The following is a 24,898-nucleotide window of genomic DNA, read 5'->3' on the forward strand; positions in this document are numbered from 1 at the left end:
GACAAAATAAATACACGTTTAAAGAAAATGTAAACAATCCAGTGGAATTAACACATTGCACAAGTAACAATAACTATAAACATTTAAATAAACGTCAACTGTACAGTAGTCTTCATTTTAAATGTAGTGTGTGTGTGTGTGTGTGTGTGTGTGCATATGTTCAAATCAAGGTTAGAACCAGGATGGTGATGACAAGGGCCACCTGAAAAAGAAAACAATACTTGCATTACTTATTGTCTAATGTAGCAAATTATTTATTATTTTTTCTATATACCTGTCATGTATCTTGTGCACATTTAATTTATGTATGCAAAGTGCCGTGAAAAAGAATCGGGCCCCTTCTCAAATCCTCACATTTTTGAATACTCTCCCCACTTTATTTAAAATCATAGAATTCATGTAAATAGACACATCAAGTGTAATTAAAATTGTATTTTTAAAATGTATTTAATTCAAAGTTACCAGACCATCTCTAAAAGTTTGAACTTTCCATAATTTTACACAAAAAAGATGTTTGTCATGCATGTCTTCAAACAAATCTTCATGTTATGTATCTAATTCACTCAAATGTTGCCAATATACTTTCCATATTGTTTAAAGGCATATTAATTTCAAGAAAAAGGAAAAAATGTCAAATAATCATTCTTGAGGCATTTAGCAAATATAAATAATTTTTGGTTATCACAATCATTTATCTAATTTTATGTCAGACAGTAAGGGAAAAAAGGCATGTTTTTTTTGCTAGTGTATGTCAACTTCTGGTTTCTGTACAGATTGTCTGAGGTCCTGTATTGAGGTTTCATTTATTGTAGCATATCATATTTGAAGTACATCATATTTAGTGTTGTACTGTAGCATATTCACATCATATCCCGTATCAGATATTGACATATTTCATGCTGTCGGTGTCACCTGGTCTACTCCCAGAAGTAAGTCAGGTACCAAATGGTTTCGTTCTTCAGCTGAGGGCCAAACAGAGGGTTGGTCTGCGCCAGGATGGCTATTAACCAACTGAGGACAAACACAATTATGTAAATGGATTAATACCTTTGACAAGGTAGTCAAATATGCATGTTACCAAAACCCCTGACTATCCTGATGACTTGGCGCAATCACAAATGGGAATTCACTTCCTCTAGTGGCATCTTAGGTCTGATTTTTCCACGCTAAGACTTTTTATTTGCTACAGACCCCACACGTAAAGATAATAAATTGGGCTTTCAAACAGTTTTAGTTGTCATGTGTGTAGTGTGCTTTGAGAATCTCAACACAGCAGCCCACACACGTCAAGACTATACTAACACTATTTCGAAGAGGAGTGAGATCACACACAATCTCATAAAACAAAACAAAACAAAGAAAGCACTTCCAGTCGTGCGACCGGAGTCTTCCCAAAGGTTGCTGGTGCCAGAACCCTTGAACCAAGGACCACGTTCTCAAAAATGAACTTCGTTTGCCTCGGACGCCGAAGCTAGGCTAAAGGCCTCCGCCACCACCGAAGCTCTGCTCAAGGCATCCGCCAACTGAAAGCTCGGCTCGCGGCCCGCCACCTACCTCGCTCGTCAGACTCCCCGTCATTCCCGTCCGAAGAACCATCCGGGGCTACCAGCCCGGAGCTCCCGGGGGCCTTTGTTTACGTTGTTATGACGCATAGGCCTCTGAGTAGTCAGACTTCGCGTCATTCCACCCGAAGAACCATCCGAATATTCAACATTAATTAGAGTTAAAATGTGTATGATCAACTGATACTGCTATTTCTTCATCAGATAAGGATAAAAATCGAGAAATCAGCGCTGGGCATAATGCTGTCCCATGTAATCCAGCGTTTGGAACGGCACAGTACACGTCACATACGCCCACATAGATCATGTGACTCCAGAAAAAGGCAGCGCCCTTGAAAATTTGTCATTGTCAATAAAAATCTTCTCAAAACACGATTAAATGAGAGAGGATTTAACATCACATTGTCAAAATAGCGTACATATTACATGACCTATTGATACACTGTTCATGCAAAGCACTGGATTTTCCTTTAAGATTATCGGCCTTGGCCTGTTTCAGAGCCTAAAATAGGAACGAATACACGATTAAAATGCATCAACCTAAGGACAATCTTACACATTAATCCTCTAAAATTTAAGACTGTCTGGCATTTGACATGTTTGGTCAGGAAGGTGCAAAACCAGCACCAAAACAGGCTGATTGTCTGTGTCCCGGGCCTTATGTGAACAGTCGATACGTCTTTTGGAAACAACTTGAATTGGGCTCTTTTTTCAACCAACACTGATGACTTGCCGCTTCCGGCACTGATAACAGTTTGTGTCAAGCGTATTTAACAATTTCCAGACAAAGCACCCACAAACTGATGGAAAGCAAGAACGGGGCCCTCCTCATTAGGCAGGCTTTTTGAGCTCGGCTCATGGTGGCCCTGTCAGAACCTGTACTGGCCCAATTTATTCATACTACAATACTTTGTTTTCCTGATTATTTTGTATTTAGCATCTTTATTCCATATTATTTAACCCTTTGAATAAATTATTCCACTGCATTCATGGCGATGACTGTAGTCAACTCACTGAAATCAAGGCATTGCAATCTCAGAAATAAATCATAAATCAACTGAAATATGATTCACAGTTACTTATCATTGACATTCCAACTAAAAATCTTTATCTCGTTTCTTGATCTTGCTCACACTGTTTAATTAGGGGTGCTCCAATCAATGTTTTATGCTGCCGAATCTGGTACCAGTAATCTGCCGATCACTGCCAATTAAAATCATACATATGGCCAAGATGTCAATTTTTCAATGTATTATATATTTGTATATGGATATGAGTCCTATCGGCTACATGTTGCATGTTCTGTTTGATCTGTTTGCTTTGCAGCTCCTGCGCATTTACGCAGTGTGAAGGGGATGCTACACTAGGGCTGCGGGATTATGGGGAAAAAAAATAATCACAATCATTTTGATTGTTATTGAAATCATGATTAATAAAAATATTTACTTAATGGTTTTTTAAAAACCAGTGCAAAGTAAAATCATCCAGCCATTTGCTGAGCGGCTTATTCTCACAAGGGTCGTGGGAGTGCTGGAGCCGACCCGAGCTATCTTCAGGCAGCAGGCGGGGTAGACCCTGAACTGGTTCCCAGCCAATCGCAGGACACATCGAGACAAACACCCATTCAGACTCACACCTATGGGCAATTTAGAGTCTTCAATCAACCTACCATGCATGTTTTGGGGATGTGGGAGGGAACTGGAGTGCCCGGAGAAAACCCACCCAGGCACGGGGGAGAACATGCAAACTCCACACAGGCGGGGCCGGGATTTGAACCCTTGATGTCAGAACTGTGAGGCGGACTCAACCAGTCATCCATCATTCCACTCAAGTAAAATAGGCCATCCATACATTATCTGAGCCATAAAACACAATATTTTGTGTGCCTTGAAAGATCATCCAAAATCGTCTAAACTGACTGGGATTGAATGAGTTTATCAGGCGATTTTTAAAAGGATGCATGTCAAGCATTTAAATATAAAAGGAGGGTAATCATTTTTGTGCAGTTAGTTTTACAGTAAACACCAACCGGGGTTCAATAAACAGCTTAAAGCACACCCAGGGAGGACAGATTAACATTGCGCAGGCTGCAAAGAACAAGCTGCTGGATGCAGCTAGGGGGGTTAGCTTCAGCTACCGTCTTTAGGCCGAACTGAATGAGAGTCCATTTATTCAGTCAAGCGGCGCTCTCAGAATCAGTATCAGCTTTATTGGAAAAGTGTGGAACAGCACACGAGGGATTTTTTCTCCAGCAGTCGGTTGCACCCGACGGGCGATCACTGATGCTGTTACAGTAATTATCAACATTTGAATATGTGGGTAGCTTCCGCTAACAGCCGTACTACCCTGAAAACGTCCGATGTTGGAAGCTAAGCAGGGTCGGTCCTGGTAAGTACTTGGATGGGAGACCGCCTGGGAATACCAGGTGCTGTAAGTTTAAGGCGGAACGGTGGATCAGATGGAAAGCGTTGGGCTCACAGTTCTGAGGTCCCGAGTTCAATCCCGGACCCCCCTCTGTGGAGTTTGCATGTTCTCTCCGTGCCTGCATGGGGTTTCCCCATGTACTCCGGTTTCCTCCCACATCCCCAAAACATGCAACATTAATTGGACACTCTAAATTGCCCATAGGTGTGATTGTGAGTGCGGCTGTCTGTCTCGATGTGCCCTGCGATTGGCTGGCAACCACTTCAGGGTGTACCCTGCTGCTGGGATAGGCTCTAGCACTCCCTGCGACCCTTGTAGGGATAAGCGGCTAAGAAAATGGATGGATGGATGCCCATCAAATGTGGGAAAGGACATCTGCGTATGGGCAAACAGCCCATGCTTCCGCCTTTGTCGGCGTGAGTTGGTAAGCGAGTCACGTGCTTCACAGGTCGCTCGGACTTGCCGAGAGTCGGGCTCCAAAGAACGTAAATAAACAGTTGCTAGTGGTGTAGTTAGGAACCCAAAGTCACTGGATGCTCATATGCTGGAGATCATATGCTAATTTATTGTAGATACTGAGTATTTTTGGTGTCGTATGTGAAGAAAATATCCATGACTGTCACAAGTCAATGCAACAGTTAGCTGCTTGGCTAGCCGCCGGCGAACAACGCACAACTGAATTAGACCGCGCTTATCAGTCAAGTTTTATATCAGACTTAGCGGTGTGATGTTGCATTTTCCAATATCTGCCTGAAAATAATTGCTCCGATAGTTACCGTCCATCCTCATCCAAAATGTAATAAATTATATATTTATTTGTACAAAGTACTCACAAGAGGTAGCAGCAGACAGCAGTGAGAATCAAACTGGTGACAATCACCCTGAAAAAAAAAGTCGCATTAGAATACAAGATATTTTACGCGACGTCAACTTCACTTGAAACTTGCAAAAAGGTACTAAGGTGCCCAGATCTGGGAACTTATGGAGATGGTAATGAATTTAGTTTCTATGGAAAACAACCCTTCTTAGGGAGTTATAGATTTGCACTGCTGGAATTCTACCCAGGAATTATAAATTTAAACTTGGAATTTGGGACTTTTCCCCAAAACTATAAACACTGAAGATGGTAAAGTTTTTAGGAAATTTGTGGGGGGAGAGAGAGAAGAAAAACCTTGCTAGGGTAAGGTAAATTTATCCAGGAATTATAAACATTATGAGGGAAGTCGTGACTTTACTCGAGAACTAAACACCTTTACTCTAAAACTAGGAACCTTTGAAGGATACTTGCGGGTTTGTTCGAGAGAAATTCTGTGCAGGCGCTTCAACCTGGAGCTACAAATATTATTTGGTAACAAGGAACTATGGACTTACCACGGTAATAACTTATCCCCGGAATTAGAGACTTGCCACCAGAACTAGGTACTTTACCCCGGAAATTCGGGACTTACCCTGGAACCAGACAGTTACTCTGAAACTATTGACTTGATAACTAGGGTCTCGACCCAAGAGTTACAAAACTCTACTAAAAAAATAGTAACTTTTGAAAGAACCTTGCAGTTTTGTACGGCAGATACACCACTGTGCAATGGATAGGTTTCCAATCAAACCATCTTGTGTCATAGAGGTCAGAGAACACAGGTGAAAGGTGAAGCGTGAAGTTTTTTTTCTATCGTTAATTTATCCGATTGCTCTAAGGACTGTGGTGACGTCATTGGAAACCTATCCATTCGGTACTTTACACCAAAACTATCAACATTTTACTCCTAAACTAGGAACTGTGGGAGGAACCTTGTACTGTAATTCCAAGAATGCATTTTTTGGTAAGTAAAATAAAAGCGCACTGCTTTTGTGAGCACTGAATATATCTTTACTGCGTTAGGTTGCAATTCAATTTCCGTGTTTATAAACGTGAATATTCTTGCTGTCAAAAATGATTAGCTTTGTAGTCGAACCGTGCATCATTTTAGCAGAGAGAGAGAGAGAGAGAGAGAGAGAGAGAGAGAGATGGCAACGTCATTAGCGTTTAGCCTCTCAACCAACATACCCTCGATTAGGTCCTTTGGGCACCAAAAAGGGAGCCACCACCCCCACCAGCGCCCACAGGGTGGTGAAGCAAATCATCGGCAGGGCGAGAGAGTGAGACACCATGACGCCAGTGGCAGAAATAAATGGCGTTTATTATCGGTCAATCGGAAGAGCATCAATGGCTGCCACTCGGTTCCCCTTGTCACGGCGGCACTGCCCACTAAGCGGGAGCGCCGTGAGATTGGTTAAGAGGAAACGTGACGTTGTTTTGATTTGGTGGCCTTTTCGCGTTAAGTGGTGGTCAGCGTGTGATTGGTCGACACAGCTACGAGAAGATGATACAGAGACAAATACTCGAGCACACTAGAGCAGCTCAGCTAAACAACGTGCCTACATTGCGGCCATATTGGCAGGGGCGACGTTCTCTTCAAGATCACGGATATTGTGTATTAATTAGTTTTATGTCGTGACTTGCTCATTTCTTAATCGATTTTCATGTCCAGAACATTTTGGAAAAAAGCACCAAAATAATGTAATGCCCTCAGCAACGGCCAATGAAGAAAGGAGTCACCACTGCATTTTAGCCGCAGTGCACTCTTAATAACAGATATTGCGCTATTTTTTTTTAGTCTTAGTCAGTTTAATATGATTGTAAGGCATTGTGTGGAACAATATGTATCACAATGTGCTGGTGGAGGCTATTCTATTGTAATATTGGCATATTGTTGAATGCGTGCGACTGGTTCTTAGTTTCTATGTGCCCTGCGATTGGCTAGCAACCGGTTCAAGGTGTACCCCGCCGCCTGCCTGATGATAATTTGGATTTGTTCCAGACCTTCGTGAGGATAAGCGACTCAGAAAATGGAGTGAGCTGGTTTAATGCGTTGCAAGTTTAGCCTGTAAAGTGATTCTCACTGGTATGAGTGCTTTGAGACCTTTCTTTACATGTATCTTCCGGTCTTACACTGCCGCCGTGTGTCTGGTTCAGGTAGTCTTATTACTCGGGATGAAAACATGGCCTCATGAAGCTGCACACCCACTGGATTTAAAAACAAAAAGGTTTTATGACCTTGGATGACGAGAAGGAATTTTTAAATAAATTGTATGATTTTAAATTTCATTTAAAACAAACATCATGAGTTGTCGTTGACTTTTTATTTTTTGGGTTGAGATTTGACACAAGCGATTTAGATGGACTTTGAACTTTTTCCTAACTCATCTCTGAGAAAAGTCGTTGAATCAATACTTTCCAATTAATTTATAGGGTAAAAAAACCAAAAAGATTCAAATGGGGCTGGTTTTGACGCATTTCCGTACAAGTCAATATGTTTCCGAGTAGTACTTGAACGCAACACAACTTCTGTCGCCACACTTGCCCGGGACAAATTGACACTCACTCGTTTTCATTTGCTAATTTTTCTTTAAATTAAACAGAAATAGACACGACAAAAAAAAAAAAAAAAAAAACTTGAATTTGTTAAGAAGAAACTTGCAGCAAAGTTTTGACACAATGGAAGTTCTTTTGGAGCCGGGTTCGTGACTAAAGTTCGGTGATGGAGGAGAAGATGCTCGGAATCGCACCGCACTCGCTGGCCGTGGTGCTGTCGAGGGTGAGCGGCCACCGTGAAGATGAGAACTCGGTCCAACCTACGGTACTACCGGCACAGGTGCCGGCAGGATACCAGGTGTTTGCCGACTTTAAGGCCACCAACATGCGCCATTTCTGGAACCGTGCGCTCACCCGGGCCTTAGTGGAGGTATTCTTCCTGGGCTGGCTGCAGGACCATGTGCTGCTCATCAGCGGCCGCGAAGACCACCTCCGAGTGCTCAGGTACGGATGGACAAGAAGGACCTTGATGGCGCCACCAGGCTTTACCATCACCTCAATTGGTGGGTCCACCATTTTATGTTATTTGCTCTAGTCCAGGGGTGTCAAACTCCATTTTGTCGCGGGCCACATTGCAGTTACAGATTCCCTCAGAGGGCCGTTATGAATGTGAAACCATAAAAATCTTTCGCCACGTCATATTTACATATGAAATTTATGAACTAGTTTGGGAATCAGAAATCAAAGCTCATGGGTTTTTGAACAATTGAAAATGTTTAGTAACACACAAATCCTTGCAATAACTCACCGTTATCATATATGATAAGGCAATTTGAAATTTTAGCACAGATTTTAACAAAAAATATGGAAGTTGATGCACATGATATGCCTTGACTGCCCATATAAAATCATGCGGTGGGCCAGATCTGGCCCCCGGGCCTTGAGTTTGACACCTGTTCTCTAGTCTATGGACGTTAACACTAGTCATCAATTAACAACGATCCGGTTTTACAGTGTCGTAGATGCACACTAAGGTCTTGAAAACGTAAGACACGTATATGTGTGTGATTACATCATATGTTTCTTACTGCGGCACAGTGTTTGACTGGTTAGACCGTCTGCCTCACAGTTCTCAGGACTGGGGTTCAAATCCCAGCTCCACCTATGTGGAGTTTGCATGTTCTCCTCGTTGACTGCTGGGGTTTTCTCCTGGCACTCCGGTTTCCTCCCACATCCAAAAAAACATGCTTGGTAGGTTAATTGAAGACTAAATTGCCCGTAAGTGTGATTGTGAGTGCGAATGGGTGATTGTTTGTTTGCATGTGCCCTGGGATTAGCTGGCATCCAACTCGGGGTGAAAGCCCCCTCCTGGCCGATGATAGTTGATGATCTATCTATCTATCTATCTATCTATCTATCTATCTATCTATCTATCTATCTATCTATCTATCTATCTATCTATCTATCTATCTATCTATCTATCTATCTATCTATCTATCTATCTATCTATCTATCTATCTATCTATCTATCTATCTATCTATCTATCTATCTATCTATCTATCTATCATCTAATCTCACTTGAGTGTGCTGCAGTACTATTCTTGTAGTACTAGTAGTAGCAGTTCTATTGTTGATTAGTGTGTGTGTGTGTGTGGTGTGTGTGTGTGTGTGTGGTCCAAAGGTGGAAGTTACCACTTGAATGGTTGTCTGTGAAGCAAAACAATGATAAAGGTAGGAATGTTTGTCTTGTCACTAATAGCTCACTAGCCGCACAAGCTACACGGCCGGTACACAAACTGACGTCTACATACCGCCTTGTGATTTCAAAAAATTGTAAACAAAACACTAAGTACACACCCCTACATAAAAGGGATCACGTAAATTACATAAATGACTGATTTTCGACTTCAAGAGCTTGTGGGAGATTGGGCTAAATATCCATACGACAAATTATGGTACAAGTTGCGGTATGGTATTGACACAATACAAGAAATGTTGATTGAAAAAAAATAATAAATACAAGGAGTATCGAAAAGTAATCGGGATGGTGAGGCCTTACCAGGCCGTATACTTCATTCATTCATTTTCTTAGCCACTTATCCTCACAAGGGTTGCGGGGAGTGCTGGAGCCTATCCCAGGTGTCAACGTGTAGGAGGCGTGGCACACCCTGAACTGGTTGCCAGCCAATCGCAGGGCACATGGAGACAAAGAGTCGCACTCACAATCGCACCTAGGGGCAATTTAGAGTGTCCAATTGATGTTGCATGTTTTTGGGTACTGGGAGGAAGCTGGAGTACCTGGAGAAAACCAATGCAGGCACGGGAGAACATGCAAAATCCACACAGGCGGGTTCGGGATTGAACCCGGGACCTCAAAACTGTGAGGCCAACGCTTTCCAGCTGACCCACTGTGCCGCCTGCTGTATACTTCTTTGTTGAAATATCTTGTTAATGTATTATTCTATGGTGGTCATCATCCCACTGCCTCCACCGATCTTGGAGTTTTCAATGCCAATATTGACATGCATCGGAGTTGATTTTCAGACATGTCACAATAACTGTATAATTTTCAGCATGTCATCATTCATATAATACGCTTGAAAACCTCACTGGATTTGTATTAAAATATTAATACGACCAAGTATGGCATCATTTTCATTTGTAAAAAATCTTGGATGCTGATATCAACGTGTTCCATAGTTGCTTCTCTAGGTATCTCAAAAACAGTTTATCATTTTTTGCACATTACTCATAAAGGCTCCTGCATTCACGTGACCCTTCTGAGGAAAGCGGTTTGGAATATGAACGGATGGATGGAATTGTATTTAAAAAGCTTGCTGGAATCTCCGTTGGTTCTCTATGAGTTGATTATCTCACTTACCCACGATGACTTAGGTTGAGCTACCTGGATTCATACAAAAGTATCATTTGGGTTTCACGACCATATGATACGATTTGACGTCGCGCTGATTTTCAACCCGTCTTCGACGAGTGAATAAAGTTTGTGTTTTCTGCCAAATACTTTTAAAGAGTGACTATTAAATCCCATTAAGTGGGCCTCTTGGCAACCTTTGGATACACAATTGGGGCGGCAGGAAGGAAAAGCAGGGGGTCTTTTTTTTTCATGAAAAGGAGCGGCGAGTTCCCAGCGTTAGCCGGCTGGAAGGAAAGGGAGCGTCCCCGCACAGAATGACGGGAAACATTTGTCGTCGTCGGGGTCAGGAATTTGGTACTGACTGGTTTTCCACACAGGCGGCACGGTGGGTCAGCTGGTAAAGCGTTGACCTCACAGTTCTGAGGTCCCGGGTTCAGTCCTGGACTCGCCTGTGTGGAGTTTGCATGCTCTCCCTGTGCCTGCATGGGTTTCCTCCGGGCACTCCGGTTTCCTCCCACATCCCAAAAACATGCAACAATAACTGGACACTCTAAATTGCCCCGAGGTGTGATTGTGAGTGTGGCTGCCAGGTGACTGGCTGGCAACCAGTTCAGGGTGTACCCCGCCTCCTGCCCGTTGATAGCTGGCATAGGCTCCAGCACTCCCCGCGACCGTCATGAGGATAAGAAAATGGGTGGATGGTTTTCCAGTTGGCATTTACACGTGGTGTTGTAAAGCTTCCACTAGAGGGCAGAAAGGCTCAAAGTCGTCAGGAAGTTCGAAATGTACAGTGGTGCCTTGAAGATCGAGTGATCGGACTGGAGTTTTTGGGATATGAGGTGTTGTGTGACTTATTTTTCGCTATGACTTGATAAAATTGAGGTACGAGCACTGTATTGTGGCAGGGAATTCAACTCAACACGCCTCACAATAAGCAGTAGATTAGAAAATAGTGAGCAGTTCATCAAACAAAAGAAAGACTTCAAGCTGTTTAATGACACTCCCGCTTGAAGTTTAAACTGAGTTTTTATTTTTATCCATCCATCCAGTTTCTTTGCCGCTTATCCTAACAAGGGTCGGAGGCAGTGCTGGAGCGTATCCCAGCTATTTTCCAAGTACACCTTGAACTGGTTGCCAACCAATCGCAGGGCACATTGAGACAGAACTCCACACAGGCGGGTTCTGGATTGAACCCAGGACCTCAGAACTGTGAGGCCAGCGCTTTACCAGCTGCTCCATCGTGCCGCCCATTTTTTTATCTTTTTTAAATGTATTTTTTAAACTCAAATTATCTATCCATCCATTTTCTGTACCGCTTAACCCTGCTCGGGTCACGGGTATGATGGAGTCTGTCCCACCGATCTTCGGGTGAGAGGCGGGGTACACCCTGAACTGGTCGCCATCCAATCTCAGGGCACATATAGACAACATATAGACAATGTTCCTCCTACATTCCAAAAATATGCAACATTAATTGGATACTCTAGATTGCCCCGAGGTGTGACGGTGAGTGCGACTCTTGTCTGTCTCCATGTGCCCTGCGATTGACTGGCAACCAGTTCAGGGTGTACCTCACCTTGATGACCGCTGGGATTGGCTCCAGCACTCCCATGACCCTCGTGAGGATAAATGGCTTAGAAAATGGATGGATTGATGGATTCAACGCTTTGGCGCTTCAGTGGTAGAAACATTAAGGACATCTGGTGGAAGAGTAAAGTCAAAACAACCTCCAGTCTGTCACTAAATGGAGCGAAACATGGCCGTTGACTCACTCAAGTTATCTTTCAGGAGTAAAAGTAAAAATAAATATGATCCTAATCGATGGATTATTACAGAAATAAGACTTTGTCAATTCGAACAGATTAAGTTGCATTAAAAAAGATAAATAAAATAAATGTGTTGATCATGTGCGCATCTTTATGATAAAGGGATTAGGAGAGGACAGTAGGATGTATTGACAAGTTAGTGTTAAAAAAATAATAATCCCCACAATTTTTTAGGGGTTCCTCTTCGGTTCTATTTCTCCAGCTTTGGTCCCATTGCATAAGAAAAAGCATTGTTTAATAACTAGGTGGTTATTGTATACACAAGTTTGGGGCAAAACCGAGGACAGCCACCAATCTGCTTCAAGGAGAGAACCAAACTAAACATTAAATGGAATTTTTGGCTTCAACACAACGACACGCTATTTGTAAACAACTCACCTACCTTCGTCTATGTGTTTTGTGTGGACATCGCAAACACCACTGACCACTCGACCACACAAGACACTGCCAACAACTTGTCCACCGTGCTGTCCGTGGTTTCTTATGAACTGAATACTAATGAATCCAAATCAATAAAACAGTCACATGACGTATGACATCTTCCCCATCTCCTATGTTGTGAGCAACTGCCACTTTAAGGGGGGCCGGTATGTGTGTGTGTGAGATTGGGGGGGGGGTGCTTTGGTGGGTGCTCTGCGAGGTAACAGCTATGAGCTCATCGGCTTGCGTCGTCATGGCAACAAGGGCTGTTGCAGCACTACTGAGGAATAAAATGGCTGGCGTGCTAGTGCACCCCCCCTTCCCTTCTTCACCCTCTTCCCTTTTCCTCCTCTTCGTTCTCTTCTTTAGTATCACTGAACTGGAGCAGATTGGTTGTGACACCACAAGAAGCCCCCGCGCACCCCCCCCCCCCCATCGCCATCCCCTCTTTGCGCTGCTACTACGCACGTGCCATTTTGTGTACACCCCCTTTAAAAAAAAGTCACCAAGGTGAGGATGCAGTTAGCAGACTTCATCTAAGAGGTGATTTTATTCTTTTCTTTCTTGATGTGGGCGCCCCCACCTCCCCTTGCGCCCAGACACACACGCGCGTACACGTACACACGCACACGCACACACACCCTTCCTGGAGGTGCTGGGAGCAGCTGCAGCATTAGCGGCGGGAAGAGGAGCCGTTGACTGGAGTTTGCCCCCCCCCCCCCCCCGCCCCCCCCACACTACGACTCTCTCACACACAACACCGCCCCCCCCACCCTCCAGCCCCTGTGTTAATGAATGGATGCTACGGCTAACGGATCGCCGCCGCCATCGAGGCTGGATGTCTATTTTTGACTTGATTTCCTTATTCTTCCTATGCGCTCCCGTTTTTTTTTATATCCCCCCCGCCCTTTACTCGTGTTTGTCAGGGGTGGAGAGGAAAAAAAAGGAAGGACGAGGGGGTGTCTGTGTGTGTGTGGTGGCGCTCGACGGGGATAAAGATGGAGGTGAATGTGGCGTCCCCGCCGCTCGGTGTACTACCGCTGGGCTGATTGCAGGAGCTTTGACATGGATGTACATTTTTCTCTTGTTTTCCGGACAACGCTGAACTATTGTCGGGCCTCGATGGAAAAGGAACAATCCTGAAAAAGACAACCCCCCCCCATCCAACCTTTCTTTTTTTTAAAATTATATTTACCCCATTTCACCCCGCACCTCCCGTCACCATCCTCCCCCCCACCCCCCGCATCGGAGCGTAATGTGCCTCCCTACGCATCCAAATGGTGGCCGGGTGATGCCTCCCGGGAGGGAGCCCGCCACGAGCCGCCGCCTCCGCTGCCCCCACCGCGCCGCCGTTCGTCAATGAGACGCACGCCGCTTCTTCCTGCCATGTCCAGTGTGCCATCACTCTAGTGGGACGCTCGGTACGCCATGCGGGGGAGGCACTGAGCCCCTGAGGTTGGTCCACCTCCCCCCTTCCCCCTTCTACACACTCCTCTCTCCCCCCCAAAAACAAGGGGGTCACGATGAAGAAGAACCGCAACGTGCGGCGGGCCTGGGCCGGCTCGGAGAAAGACATCCGTGTGCAGAAGCAGCATCTTCCTCCCCCTCCTCCTCCTCACTTCTCGCCATCCCCGCCGAATTTTCGGGCATCAGGTGAGTGGCGCGTTACCTCAAAAGCCCCCGATACGGATCCATCAATTTCCATAAGACGCACTGCAAAATTAATAAAAAACCTGATTAAATGAAAAATGTATTACTTCATGGAAGAAAAATTATCTGACAAAAGAACAGGACATTTTGACCTGGAAATAGCTGAAACTAGCATAGCAATAACTTTGTTGTACACTAACTGGGCGTAAAAAAAAAACAAAGGCAGGGGGAAGTCATCAAATGAGGACTAAATCACTTAATTTAAGCAAAATTATCTGCCAACAGAAATGTATTTGGCAAACATATGGAGCCTCAAAAACAACGCTGCAAAAACATGGTTTTAAATAATAATTAAGTAATTAAATGATAGCAATATTACTTTATCTATGCAAATTATCTGCCATTAGAACAGGGAATTTGCATTTGGCAAAAATAGGTAGCCTCAAAAATGCCAACCAGACGACTAAGAAATCATGCTACTGCGTTTGTTATCCCGTTACCATAAATAATCGCTGCTCACCATGCATACCACCACCTGCATTCCAGCAGTTTTATTAACCTCATCGTTCCCAAAGTCTGCACTACCTTTGGTCAATCTTTTAAATTTTCTGACCCAAAAGACTTGGCTAGCCCGGACTCTTTCGCAAACGATAAAATTGACTTCATTCTCACCAACACCATTGTTTAAAAAACTAGTGTACTGTAAATAATCACTGCACCTAATGTTAAGATTGTGAACGTTTTATTCTCCAGGTGCTATGACGTATTCTCTAACTGTGCAACTATATACTTTTTCACTTTGTATTTGTATTTGCTATCAAGAAGATTTTTAAGGGAAAAAAAATAATTGAAGTGAAATGCTCTTGCACAACAACTCCCTGGAAAGAAGAAATGTCTTGCCATGCAAAAAAAAACACAAGCATATTTTGACCTGACTTGAGCTATTTAATCTTGGTCAGATTTGCAGAATGTTCACTACAAAGGGCCAAACAATGGCATGATTGTGTATCCCCCCCCCAAAAAAAAAAGAAAAATGCGGTGTTTACTCCAAAGTGTGCACGTGAGCTATGTTGGGTGATATGAGGAGATTACGTCATGGGGTTGCTCCACTGACCGTCCAGCCCGGTGTCATGGGAGGCGAGGCGGTGTCGTGGGGGGTTGAGGTTGGGGAGGGGTGCTTGACAGTACGGCGTGGAGGATGATCTCACGACTAGCGATGTCACGGCAAAGCCTGCTCGATTCGACAAAGGCGACAACACGTGGCGCGTGTGTGCGATGTTCTCATTGTCGAAGGTTGCCGCAGTAGCTAGCACACAAACAGGAAGATGAGAGAGAGAGCTAGAGAGAGAGAGAGAGGATGAGGTGGAGCTAGAGCCGTTTGACCATTACGTCATAGCTTCTCTCACTCACCGAGCCATGCTTTTCTTCTCTCTCTCTTTCGCTCTCTTGCTCTCTCGCAGGTGACGTGTCGCCCATCAGCATGTCGCCCATCAGCCAGTCGCAGTTCATCCCTCTGGGCGAGATCCTGTGCCTGGCCGTCTCGGCCATGAACGCCGCGCACAAGCCCGTCAGCCAGGAGGCTCTGGTGGAGCACCTCACTGCCAGCTTCCCAGGTAACGGTCGGACACAAGCCGTTGTCCAATTGTCGGTTCCTTTGAGTTTAGAATAAACATTTCTGACCAAAAAAACACGAACCAGTTCCAAACATGTCAATAATCTCATTCGTCCGGATAATTTCATTCCCAGTCCATCGAATAGATTGTAATAGAAGATGTTTTCCCTCTCATCAGTTCATCAGTTGTGACAGAATTTCCTAAGTTGGTGTGGAAAAACTGAACTATTTATGCTCCAAGTTAGAGGCCTGCCCCAAACCATGTAAGGTATAATTTTTGTGGGGAATGGAAAAAAAGGACAGTTATTAGGATGCATGTGGTTCCAAATCAGCTGTAAAGTGGCAGTAGAGCTACGTCACGTGTCAAGGAGGGCATGTTTTTGTGTTTGTGGGATACAGAATTATTGATTTTTCTCTGGAATGGAAAAATAAGGACACCACAACAGTCCAGTTGCGACTGGTTTCCAGTCAACACTCTATGAAGCTACATCAATGCAATTTGATACCATCCTTCCATTTTCTCTAGTGGTTTTTCCTCTTGCCAAGAGTCTTGGGGCTGTGGGTGGGCTGGAGACTTTCCGAACTGGCCTTCTCACGCAGTGGGATAATGCCTGGACTGGTAATGCCAGTAACTGTACACTATGGAAAAGTCGACAGTTCAGCACATCGAAACCTTCGCTGAAGCACTGATGAACTTTGATTCCATCATCAGCATCCATCCATTTTCTATACTTGCTTCTAATCTGGAAAACATTAAAACGTACAAATGAAACGTAACATTGCAAACCACATCCCTACTCTGCTTCTTCGCAAACAGATGGATTTAATTGTACACAGGTGAGAACGGATCCAAATTAAAGTCACACAAAAAATGCATCAAGAAATGCGCAATTTATGATTCCAGGGGTAAGTCCCATCAGGTCACTGTAAATGGGCACAAAACAGATAGTATAAGTTACCTAAATAAAAGCGTTTCAGTCTTTTCTTCTTGAAACGAGTGCGAGAAGGGCCAGAAGCTCTCCTGGTAGACTAACATACCTCTCTGCTCCTTCTTGTCAAGGAAGAAATACCGTATTTTCTATACAATAAGGCGCACCTAAAAGCCTTTAATTTTCTCAAAACCCGACGGTGCGCCTTATATATGGACCAATATTGAGCCTTTAGTGCAGCTCAATCTAATGGATGCATAACATAACCCCAGCCTCTACTGTAGCGTCTATTCTATGCGCCTTATAATACGGTGTGCCTTTTAATGCAGTGCACCTTATATAAGAAAAAAGTTTTAAAATAGGCCATTCATTGAAGATGCACCTTATAATGCGGTACGCCTTATAGTGCGGAAAATGCAGCACTTAAATGCATGATACCAGTATGATATTTAAGATAGCTATCTTGTCAACAAAGGGAGAAGAGATAGCGAGGGTGGGCGACTTCAAATATTTAGGGTCAACAATCCAGAGCAATGGAGAGTGAGGTAAGGAAGTAAAGAAACAGGTCAAGCGGGGTGGAACAGTTGGGGGAAAGTGTCTGGTCTTCTACGCGACAGAAGAGTCTCCGCTAGGATGAAGGGCAAAGTTTATAAAACTGTGGTGAGGCTGGTCCCGATATACGGATTAGAGATGGTGGCACTGAAGAAACAACAGGAAGCAGAACTTGACGTAGCAGAAATGAAGATGTTGAGGTTCTGGCTTGGAGTTAGCAGGTTGGATAGGATTAGGAACGAGCTCATTAGAGGGACAGGCAAAGTTAGATCTTTTGGAGACAAGGTTAGAGAGAGAGCAGACTTTGATGGTTTGGACATGTCCAGAGGCGAGAGAGTGAGTGTATTGGTAGAAGGATGCTGAGGATGGAGCTCCCAGGCAAAAGAGCGAGAGGAAGACCGAAGAAAAGGTTGATGGATGTGGTGAGGGAAGACATGAGGACAGTGGGCGTTAGGGAGGAGGATCCACGAGATAGGCTTAGATGGAAAAAGATGACACGCTGTGGCGACCCCTAACGGGACAAGCCGAAATGAAAATAAGAAGATTGTGTCAACAAAATGAAATGGTACATTAATGATTAGTACACATGCTTAATAATCAGATCTGATTTCAAATATTTTGTTTACCTTGTTTCTCCCCCACATTCTGAGGACATGCACGTTAATTTAATGAAATTCTAACATGGAAGGTATGAATGTGAGTGTGGTTTTATTCATGCATCAATTCACCTTCCCTTCCGCCTATCTTTACTAGGTCACGGGTGTGCTGGAACCTATCCCAGGTACAGGTATCTTCGGACGAGAGGCGGAGCATCCCCTGAACTGGTCGCCAGCCAAGTTTATTGTTTTATATGCCCTGCAATTGTCTGGTGACGAGTTCATAGTGTTCCCCATCTAATGCCAGAAATTAGTTGGGATAGTCTTGTAACTGCAATGAGGACAAGCGCTGTAAAAAAAAAAAAAAAGGATAGATTGGCTGGTACGGTACCACGATGGAGTGCTTTATATGTGATTAACCAGCCACTAGTCCATTGTTTACTGTCCTTGTCACAAGAAAAGTCAGCTAGGATAGATTCCAGTTCGACCCAAATGTGGACAAGTGGCACACAAAATGGATGGTATCGCTTCGAAGGAGATTTATGCGTAGTTGATAGGTGACCAGGCCAGGGTGTACCCAGCTTCTCTCCTTAAAAATCAACTGGGGTTAGCTTCTCCTCATCCTTGACCCGAATGAGCAAAAGTTCTTGGTAGTTATGTTATGGTATTGGAGTAGCTTTAAACGCAAACGACTGGCAACAAGTTAATGGTATATCACGCTTCTCTCGTCAAAATTTAGCTAGGGCAGGCCTCAACTCATCGTTGACCATTAATGAGGACAAGCGGTATGGAAAATGAATGGATGGATGGTATCGTATTGGTGAGCTTTATACTTCTCTTGCCAAAAGCTGGGAAGGGTCTAGCTCACTCACGAGTATCATCAGGGAAAGTTGTGCAGAATAAAATGGATGCGCTTGTAGTAAAGAAGAACAACTTTTTTGCCATTTTATTTTAAATATCGGATGTGTTTTAATCTTAGAGTTTTCGTTGTGTTTTCATCAAAGGCGTGCCGACACCCAGCTTGGAGGTACTGCGACACACCCTGAACATGCTGGTGCGAGAAAGGAAGATCTATCCAACTCCCGAGGGCTACTTCATCGTCACACCCCAGACCTACTTCATCACGCCGTCCCTCATCAGAAGCAACAACAAGTGGTACCACCTGGATGACCGGTTGCAGGAGCGACAAGCGCACCCCCAACTGCAATCTCAGCAGTGCACTTCACCCAAGTCAGGTAACGTCACGCCGTCCACGCCCGGCTGCCTGTCGGAGAGGCCCTCACTCAAGAATCACAATGACTCGTACAATTCTCGACGAGATGAGCTTCCCAGGCTTCAAAGTAAGACACAAAAGGACCACCAGAAGGCCGACCCCCAACCGAGTAAGACCCCTAAGGACCATGGAGGCAGTGAACCTCCTGCGAGCAAGGAGCACCGGGGAGAACCGCCGTCCTACCCCTACCCACCTCCTCTCACATCCCCCCATGTCCAGCAGTCGCCACAAGATCTGGCGGACAAGAGTAAAACCGTGACAGCGTTCCCTTACAAAACGGACACCCTGACCAAAAAGAAAGAAGGGAGCGGAAGCAGCGAGAAACTATCCAAGCGTTTTGGGCTCCGGCTCTTCCGTTTGAGCTTCAAGAAGGACAAGATGAGGCAGCTGGCTACTTTCTCGGCACAGTTTCCACCGGAGGAGTGGCCGCTGCGCGATGAGGACGTGCCTGCCGTGCCCATCCCACACGAGATAGAGATGGAGATAATCCGGCGTATCAACCCGGACCTGACGGTGGAGAATGTGGCCCGGCACACTGCCGTAATGAAGCGGTTGGAGGAAGAGCGGACGCAGAAACACAAGGCGGGGTCGTCTGCGCAGCACAGCGCTCGCAGCCGACGCGGTCGCGGACACCGCCGGGCGCCGCACGGTAAGTCTCGCTCACACAGCAAGCCACGGACCGCCCGGGGGGAGCCTTCGGAAGGCTCGAATTGGGATCTTCTTTTCATGGAAAGGGATTACCGATTCTTCAGTCACTCGTTGGTCCGCTCCCCTCGGGAGGCCATGTACACCCTGGAGCGACGGCGGAGCGGCGGTGCCACGTACCTCGTCCACAGCAACCCCAACATTACAGAGTCATATTGCCCTGTCACGCCCGAGTGGGACGTGTCCGGGGAGCTCGCCAAGAGGAGGACGGAGATGCCCTTTCCCGAGCCCTCTCGGGGCACGTGTCAGTCTAGGGTGCAGAGGAGTCACAGTCACAATCAAGACCGTAAGTCACGTCACGACCGGTCAGACCAAGCGAAGGAGCGGTCGCGCTCCATGGACAACTCCCTTAAAGGGCCATCGCTCGGGCCACTGGAAGGCTTCGAGGACGGACCGGATGAGCGCGGCCACTACTACACGGACGACGGCACCCTGCGCGCTACACAGAAGTCGGGCCACTACACAAGGATCATGTTCTCTGCTGCTAAGTTCCACTCTGATTTCAATGTGCCTGATTTAGGGAAAGGGAGCGTGGACGAGTTAAGGGTCCGGAGTACTATGGAGAGGAACAAGAGCAGAGAAAGCCTGCCGACATACAATGAGCTCATGGGACTTTCTCCAAAGCCCTCAGCTGACGAATACTTCCAGTGCAATACGTCAAACGAAACAATCCTAACTGCCCCCTCGCCTCAGGCAAAATCAGAATATGACACATTAACCTCATCAGGAGGACGCCGAAAGGGCTCTCCGGCAGACCGCCAAACGCCTCACCTCACCTCTCCCCACAAGATGGACTACAAGGAGGACATGTCGGCGGCAAAGGGACAGAGCGGCGGCGGCTCGGTGCGATTGACGCCGAGCCAGACGCCCGAGCCGGCGCAGAGTGCCCGCCTGACGCCGCACCAACACAATGTGGACCCCGGAGGGGGCAGCGGCGGAAGCATGTCAATCAAAAGAAAGGAGATCTTCAGCAAGGACACCTTGTTCAAACCCCCACACAATGCCTTGTCCACGGCCTACGCGGACAGCAGCTACACCAAGTCTGGCACATTGCGGAAAGCCTCGCACGCCAAATCAACAGAGGCCCTTGACAATCCTGAGCCCCAGCAGCCTTCCAATTCAGCCTCTTCTTCGGCTTCGCCCGCGCTGCTACAAGGCAGCTTAGAGACAACCGTCCCATCCGCCTCCTTCGACTACTACAACGTCTCGGACGATGAGGATGACGAGGAGGCGGAGGAGGACTCGCACAAAGACTTGGTCGAGGCGGAGGAAGGCAAGGACCACAGAGAAGCGGGTAGTAACGGCGGGGGCGGCGGCACGGGGGGAGGTGGCATTGTGGGTGGTGGCGGCGGGGAGGGAACCATAAAGTGGCTACTGGAGCGGGAGAAGGAGCACGATCTGCAGCGCAAACTGGAGACCAATCTCACCCTTCTTAGCCCCAAGGAGACAGAGAACAGCAGCAGTCAGAAGTCGGCCCACTCGGCACGTTTGGACAGCATGGACAGTAGCAGCGTCACGGTGGACAGTGGATTCAATTCACCCAGGTAAGTCCCAAGCTCCATGAATCCGGCAGGCGGTGGGAAAGGGGCTTCTCTTTCCGGAGTGTTTATTTAATAAGTCGATTGGTCAGTTGGTTTCTAAAGCCCTTTACAAACTTTCGGTCGCCGTTTTGTTTTGTTTTTCGCTTGTGTAAGGTACCAATGTGGGATGGGGGGATTGGAAACAGCCTGGAAAGGGGTCTGCTTCTGATGTATAAACGTTTGTCAGGTATAAAATTCCACACCCCCCGTTACTGGTTTACGCCACTGTTACGGTGTTTATCCTACCGTACCTTTGAAGTCAGGAAATCGCCAGGTCACCTTCATCCAACTTTTTTCCTGCCTTTTTTTTTTTTTTTTTTTTTTAAGACAAGGGGAAAATGCTTGGCTGTGTGAAAGGGGTGAGATTTTTATCCACATAAAGCAATATAGGTAATGTAAAAGAGGCGAGTTTTTCCACATTTCTTGGCTGGCTGTTTAAAGTATTTATTTTCTGCATTGTCATGAGCATGTAAGGTACTGATAAGGCAAAGGTGGTTTAAGTAGACCGGTGATAAATCCTCTGATAGGTATTTGACACTACTTTTTGATTCATGTTACCAATACAGGGAAAAAGTAATGAAAAGAGCTTCACCCGTGCAAATGAATCCTACAGAGTTTCAGGCAGGACACGCCGTGAGACAAGTTACTTCTGATGAACCGGTCAGACGATGGGAAAATATTGACGTGAAAGTGCTAAATCTGAAATCTGATTAGTTAAAAAAATACTATGGGGGGAAATAAAGTGTCTGTGCGTCCTGTGCCAGTGCTAAGGATTCTGAAGGACCTGGGCAGATTACAGTGACATGGCAACACAGAGAAGCTGAAATCTGATTGGACAAAAATCAAACATGACAGGGAACTGGGCAGTCAAGACAATATATATTAATATGTATCTTCTTCTTCTTGTCCTTTCGGCTTGTCCCATTAGGGGTCACCACAGCGTGTCATTTTAGATGAACGCGTATTTGTTTGGCACAGTTTTACAACGGATGCCCTTCCTAACGCAAGTTTAGTATTCTAAAAAAATGTCCATATGTACCGTTATTCCCGGCCTACAGAGCGCACCTGGTTATAAGCCTCACCCAGTACATTTGTAAAGGAAATACCATTTGGTACATACATGGGCCTTAGCTGTGTAAAAACTGCAAGTGCCCACATTGAAACCCACATTAAAACACAAGATATTTACAAAGAAAGACAGTACACAGAGTTTAACGCTAGTGCCGCTGTGCTAATGCTAGCGAACAGTGCCGGTTAAAAAAAAAAACATGCTGGTAAAAATCACTGAGACACAGCACTTACACGCTAGCACAGTGCTAACAGGGCCGGTTAAAAAAAACAAACTGGTAAAAATCACTGAGACACAGCAGTAACACGTTAACGCAGCGCTAACAGGCTAACCAGTAAAAGTCACTTTCTCGACACATATATTCCACCGGTCTCCCTCTTATCTTTTCTGCTCGAGTGCCCCCTTGCGGCTGTTGGAAAAAAATGCACAAATCAGCCACATCACCGCATAAACCGCAGGGTTGAAAGCGTGTGAAAAAAGTCGCGGCGTATAGGCTGGAAATTACGGTGATTGTATTTTTAAAAAATACTAATTTCATTAAAATGTAAAAGAAGGTCAACGTTTCTGATAGTGTTTAAGGCCAGCAGAGAAGGCCTCCAGTGCTCACCACTACTGTCGTGTATCAGGTGTGACGCGTCTTTCTGCTGTAGTCCTCTGACGCTTCCTTGATATGACCGCTGAAGCCGGGAAATTCCTTCGTCGCCCGCACCCTCCTTGTCACGGGCTGCTCTTCTGTATAAATGGTACCCACAAGGTGGGAAAGCAACACAAATGAAAGGTTGCCATCCTTTTGTCTGCATTTCTCGCGGGTGCCTGTCCTACGTGCAAGGTACCAACGCGTGACGGGAGAGTTGACATCGACCTGGGCATTAACAGTCTACTGGCAATCATAAAATCTTATTTTTTGCGTGTCACTGTTCATCCTAAACTGTACCAACTGCCAGCAGCCATTAAAATCCGTCTGTAGACTCTGTGAAGCATGACTTGACTGCATGTGATCAGATAATAATTATTTATGCCTTCAAACTTGGTGAAGGGGCATTTGGTTAATTTCTCAATAGGAATTCGATGTTCTGTTTCCAATTGTCATCGTGAGATGTCTTCATGTTTTAGTTTTGCTGTGACAGCAGCAGCTGTTAGACTTGGTGAAGCAGCATGCAGCTCATTAGCCAAGATTATTCTTGGACGCTATGTTCCAAATAATTTCACGTTTGCATCATGAAGCAAGTCAATGATCAGTATTTGCGTGGCAGCATCTGTTGGAATTGATGAAGCAGTACTAGTTTCATAATCTAAGGTTATTCACGTCGGCCTTCTTCCAAGTAAACAATTATATGTTTGTGATCACAAGGTGACCCCGTGTTTACTTTAATTGTGATAGCCTCTGTTAGACTTGATGAAGCAGCATGTGACAGATTGCTCAAGGTTATACTCATTCGCCACTTGTTCCAGGTAAACAACTATTTTTTTCCTTCCTGAAGTGGCTCAGTGTTTAGTATAATTGTGGGGAAACTTTATCGGCTCGAAAAAGCAGGATATTGCTCTTTACCCAAGCTCTCGTATGCTATGTTCCAACTTGGGAGTTGGAAACATTTGTATGCTTGCCATCACGAGGTGGTTCGAGGATCCGGGCTTTCCGTTCACTAACCATCTCGTCTCCCTCGTCCAGGACGCGCGAGAGCCTGGCGTCCAACACATCCAGCATTGTGGAGAGCAATAGACGCCAGAACCCGGCTCTGAGCCCCGGGCACCACGTGGGTCTGGGCGGCGCGGGGCTGCCCTTCAGCTTCCGCGCCGCCCCCGAGCCGCCCGCCCCGTCGCAGCCCGACAAACTCCAGAAGCCCGCCAACTGCCTGGCCTCCATCACCAGCGTGTAGACGCCGCGTCAAATAAGCCGGGGGGAGCGCTTTGACCACTTTCGTTATGGTTTTGGTTTTCTTTATTTTTCTTCTGGTGTCTCACACATACAGTACACCCACCTCGGGACTCCTGAAAAATCTACTGGGACTGTTACAAACAAAAACAAAAACAGGCATGGCTTCTAGAGACTGTTCCCACAGCTTCAACAAGAACTTGAGTGCATAAAAATAAAATAATAAGAAGAAGGAAATACGAGAAGACTAACAGAAGACCTTTTGGTGACTTATATGGAGATTTACCAGTATTGGAAAGTAGTAGAGTATAGGATTCAAGTAACAGTTGGACGCTTTTTCTATCACTTCATGTCCAATTCAGTGTTCTTCTTCCTGAACAAAGGCTCAACGGATCAGCACAATGCGGAGAACGCCACGAGAAGAAGAAGAAAATGCGGAAAAAGGAACAATTATACCGACATAAATCAGCTCCGGTTTGTGTGGCGCAATGCAAATGATGTAATGTATACTCCATACTTTTGATATCCTAATTATTATAATGGTGGTATTAAAGATGCTATGTGACCAAAAAGCAGGTTTGGACAAAGTGGCCTCCATC

General features: G+C 45.5%; 2 protein-coding genes and 1 pseudogene across 3 annotated transcripts; 2 read left to right on the forward strand and 1 right to left on the reverse strand.

The window, feature by feature from the left end:
- On the reverse strand, positions 1-6,267 carry atpv0e2 (ATPase H+ transporting V0 subunit e2). The gene is made up of 4 exons (XM_061830255.1): positions 6,031-6,267; positions 4,820-4,867; positions 913-1,011; positions 1-202 (listed from the first exon to the last, which is right to left on the reverse strand). Exons 1-3 carry the CDS (start codon positions 6,132-6,134, stop codon positions 918-920), a joined length of 246 nt encoding a protein of 81 aa, XP_061686239.1. The 5' UTR covers positions 6,135-6,267; the 3' UTR covers positions 1-202; positions 913-917.
- On the forward strand, positions 3,891-3,999 carry LOC133506837 (5S ribosomal RNA; annotated as a pseudogene).
- stox2a (storkhead box 2a) lies at positions 5,677-24,871 on the forward strand. 2 transcript variants are annotated; one of them, XM_061830249.1, is made up of 4 exons: positions 5,677-5,806; positions 15,571-15,723; positions 18,804-21,321; positions 24,096-24,871. In XM_061830249.1, exons 2-4 carry the CDS (start codon positions 15,591-15,593, stop codon positions 24,301-24,303), a joined length of 2,859 nt encoding a protein of 952 aa, XP_061686233.1. In that variant the 5' UTR covers positions 5,677-5,806; positions 15,571-15,590; the 3' UTR covers positions 24,304-24,871. The 2 variants fall into 2 exon arrangements, with proteins under 2 accessions (XP_061686233.1, XP_061686232.1); XM_061830248.1 differs by lacking the exon at positions 5,677-5,806 and adding an exon at positions 7,362-7,901.
- Positions 24,872-24,898: the final 27 nt, after the last annotated feature.

Source organism: Syngnathoides biaculeatus, chromosome 9, assembly GCF_019802595.1.
Source record: "Syngnathoides biaculeatus isolate LvHL_M chromosome 9, ASM1980259v1, whole genome shotgun sequence".
NCBI classification, from domain to species: domain Eukaryota; kingdom Metazoa; phylum Chordata; class Actinopteri; order Syngnathiformes; family Syngnathidae; genus Syngnathoides; species Syngnathoides biaculeatus.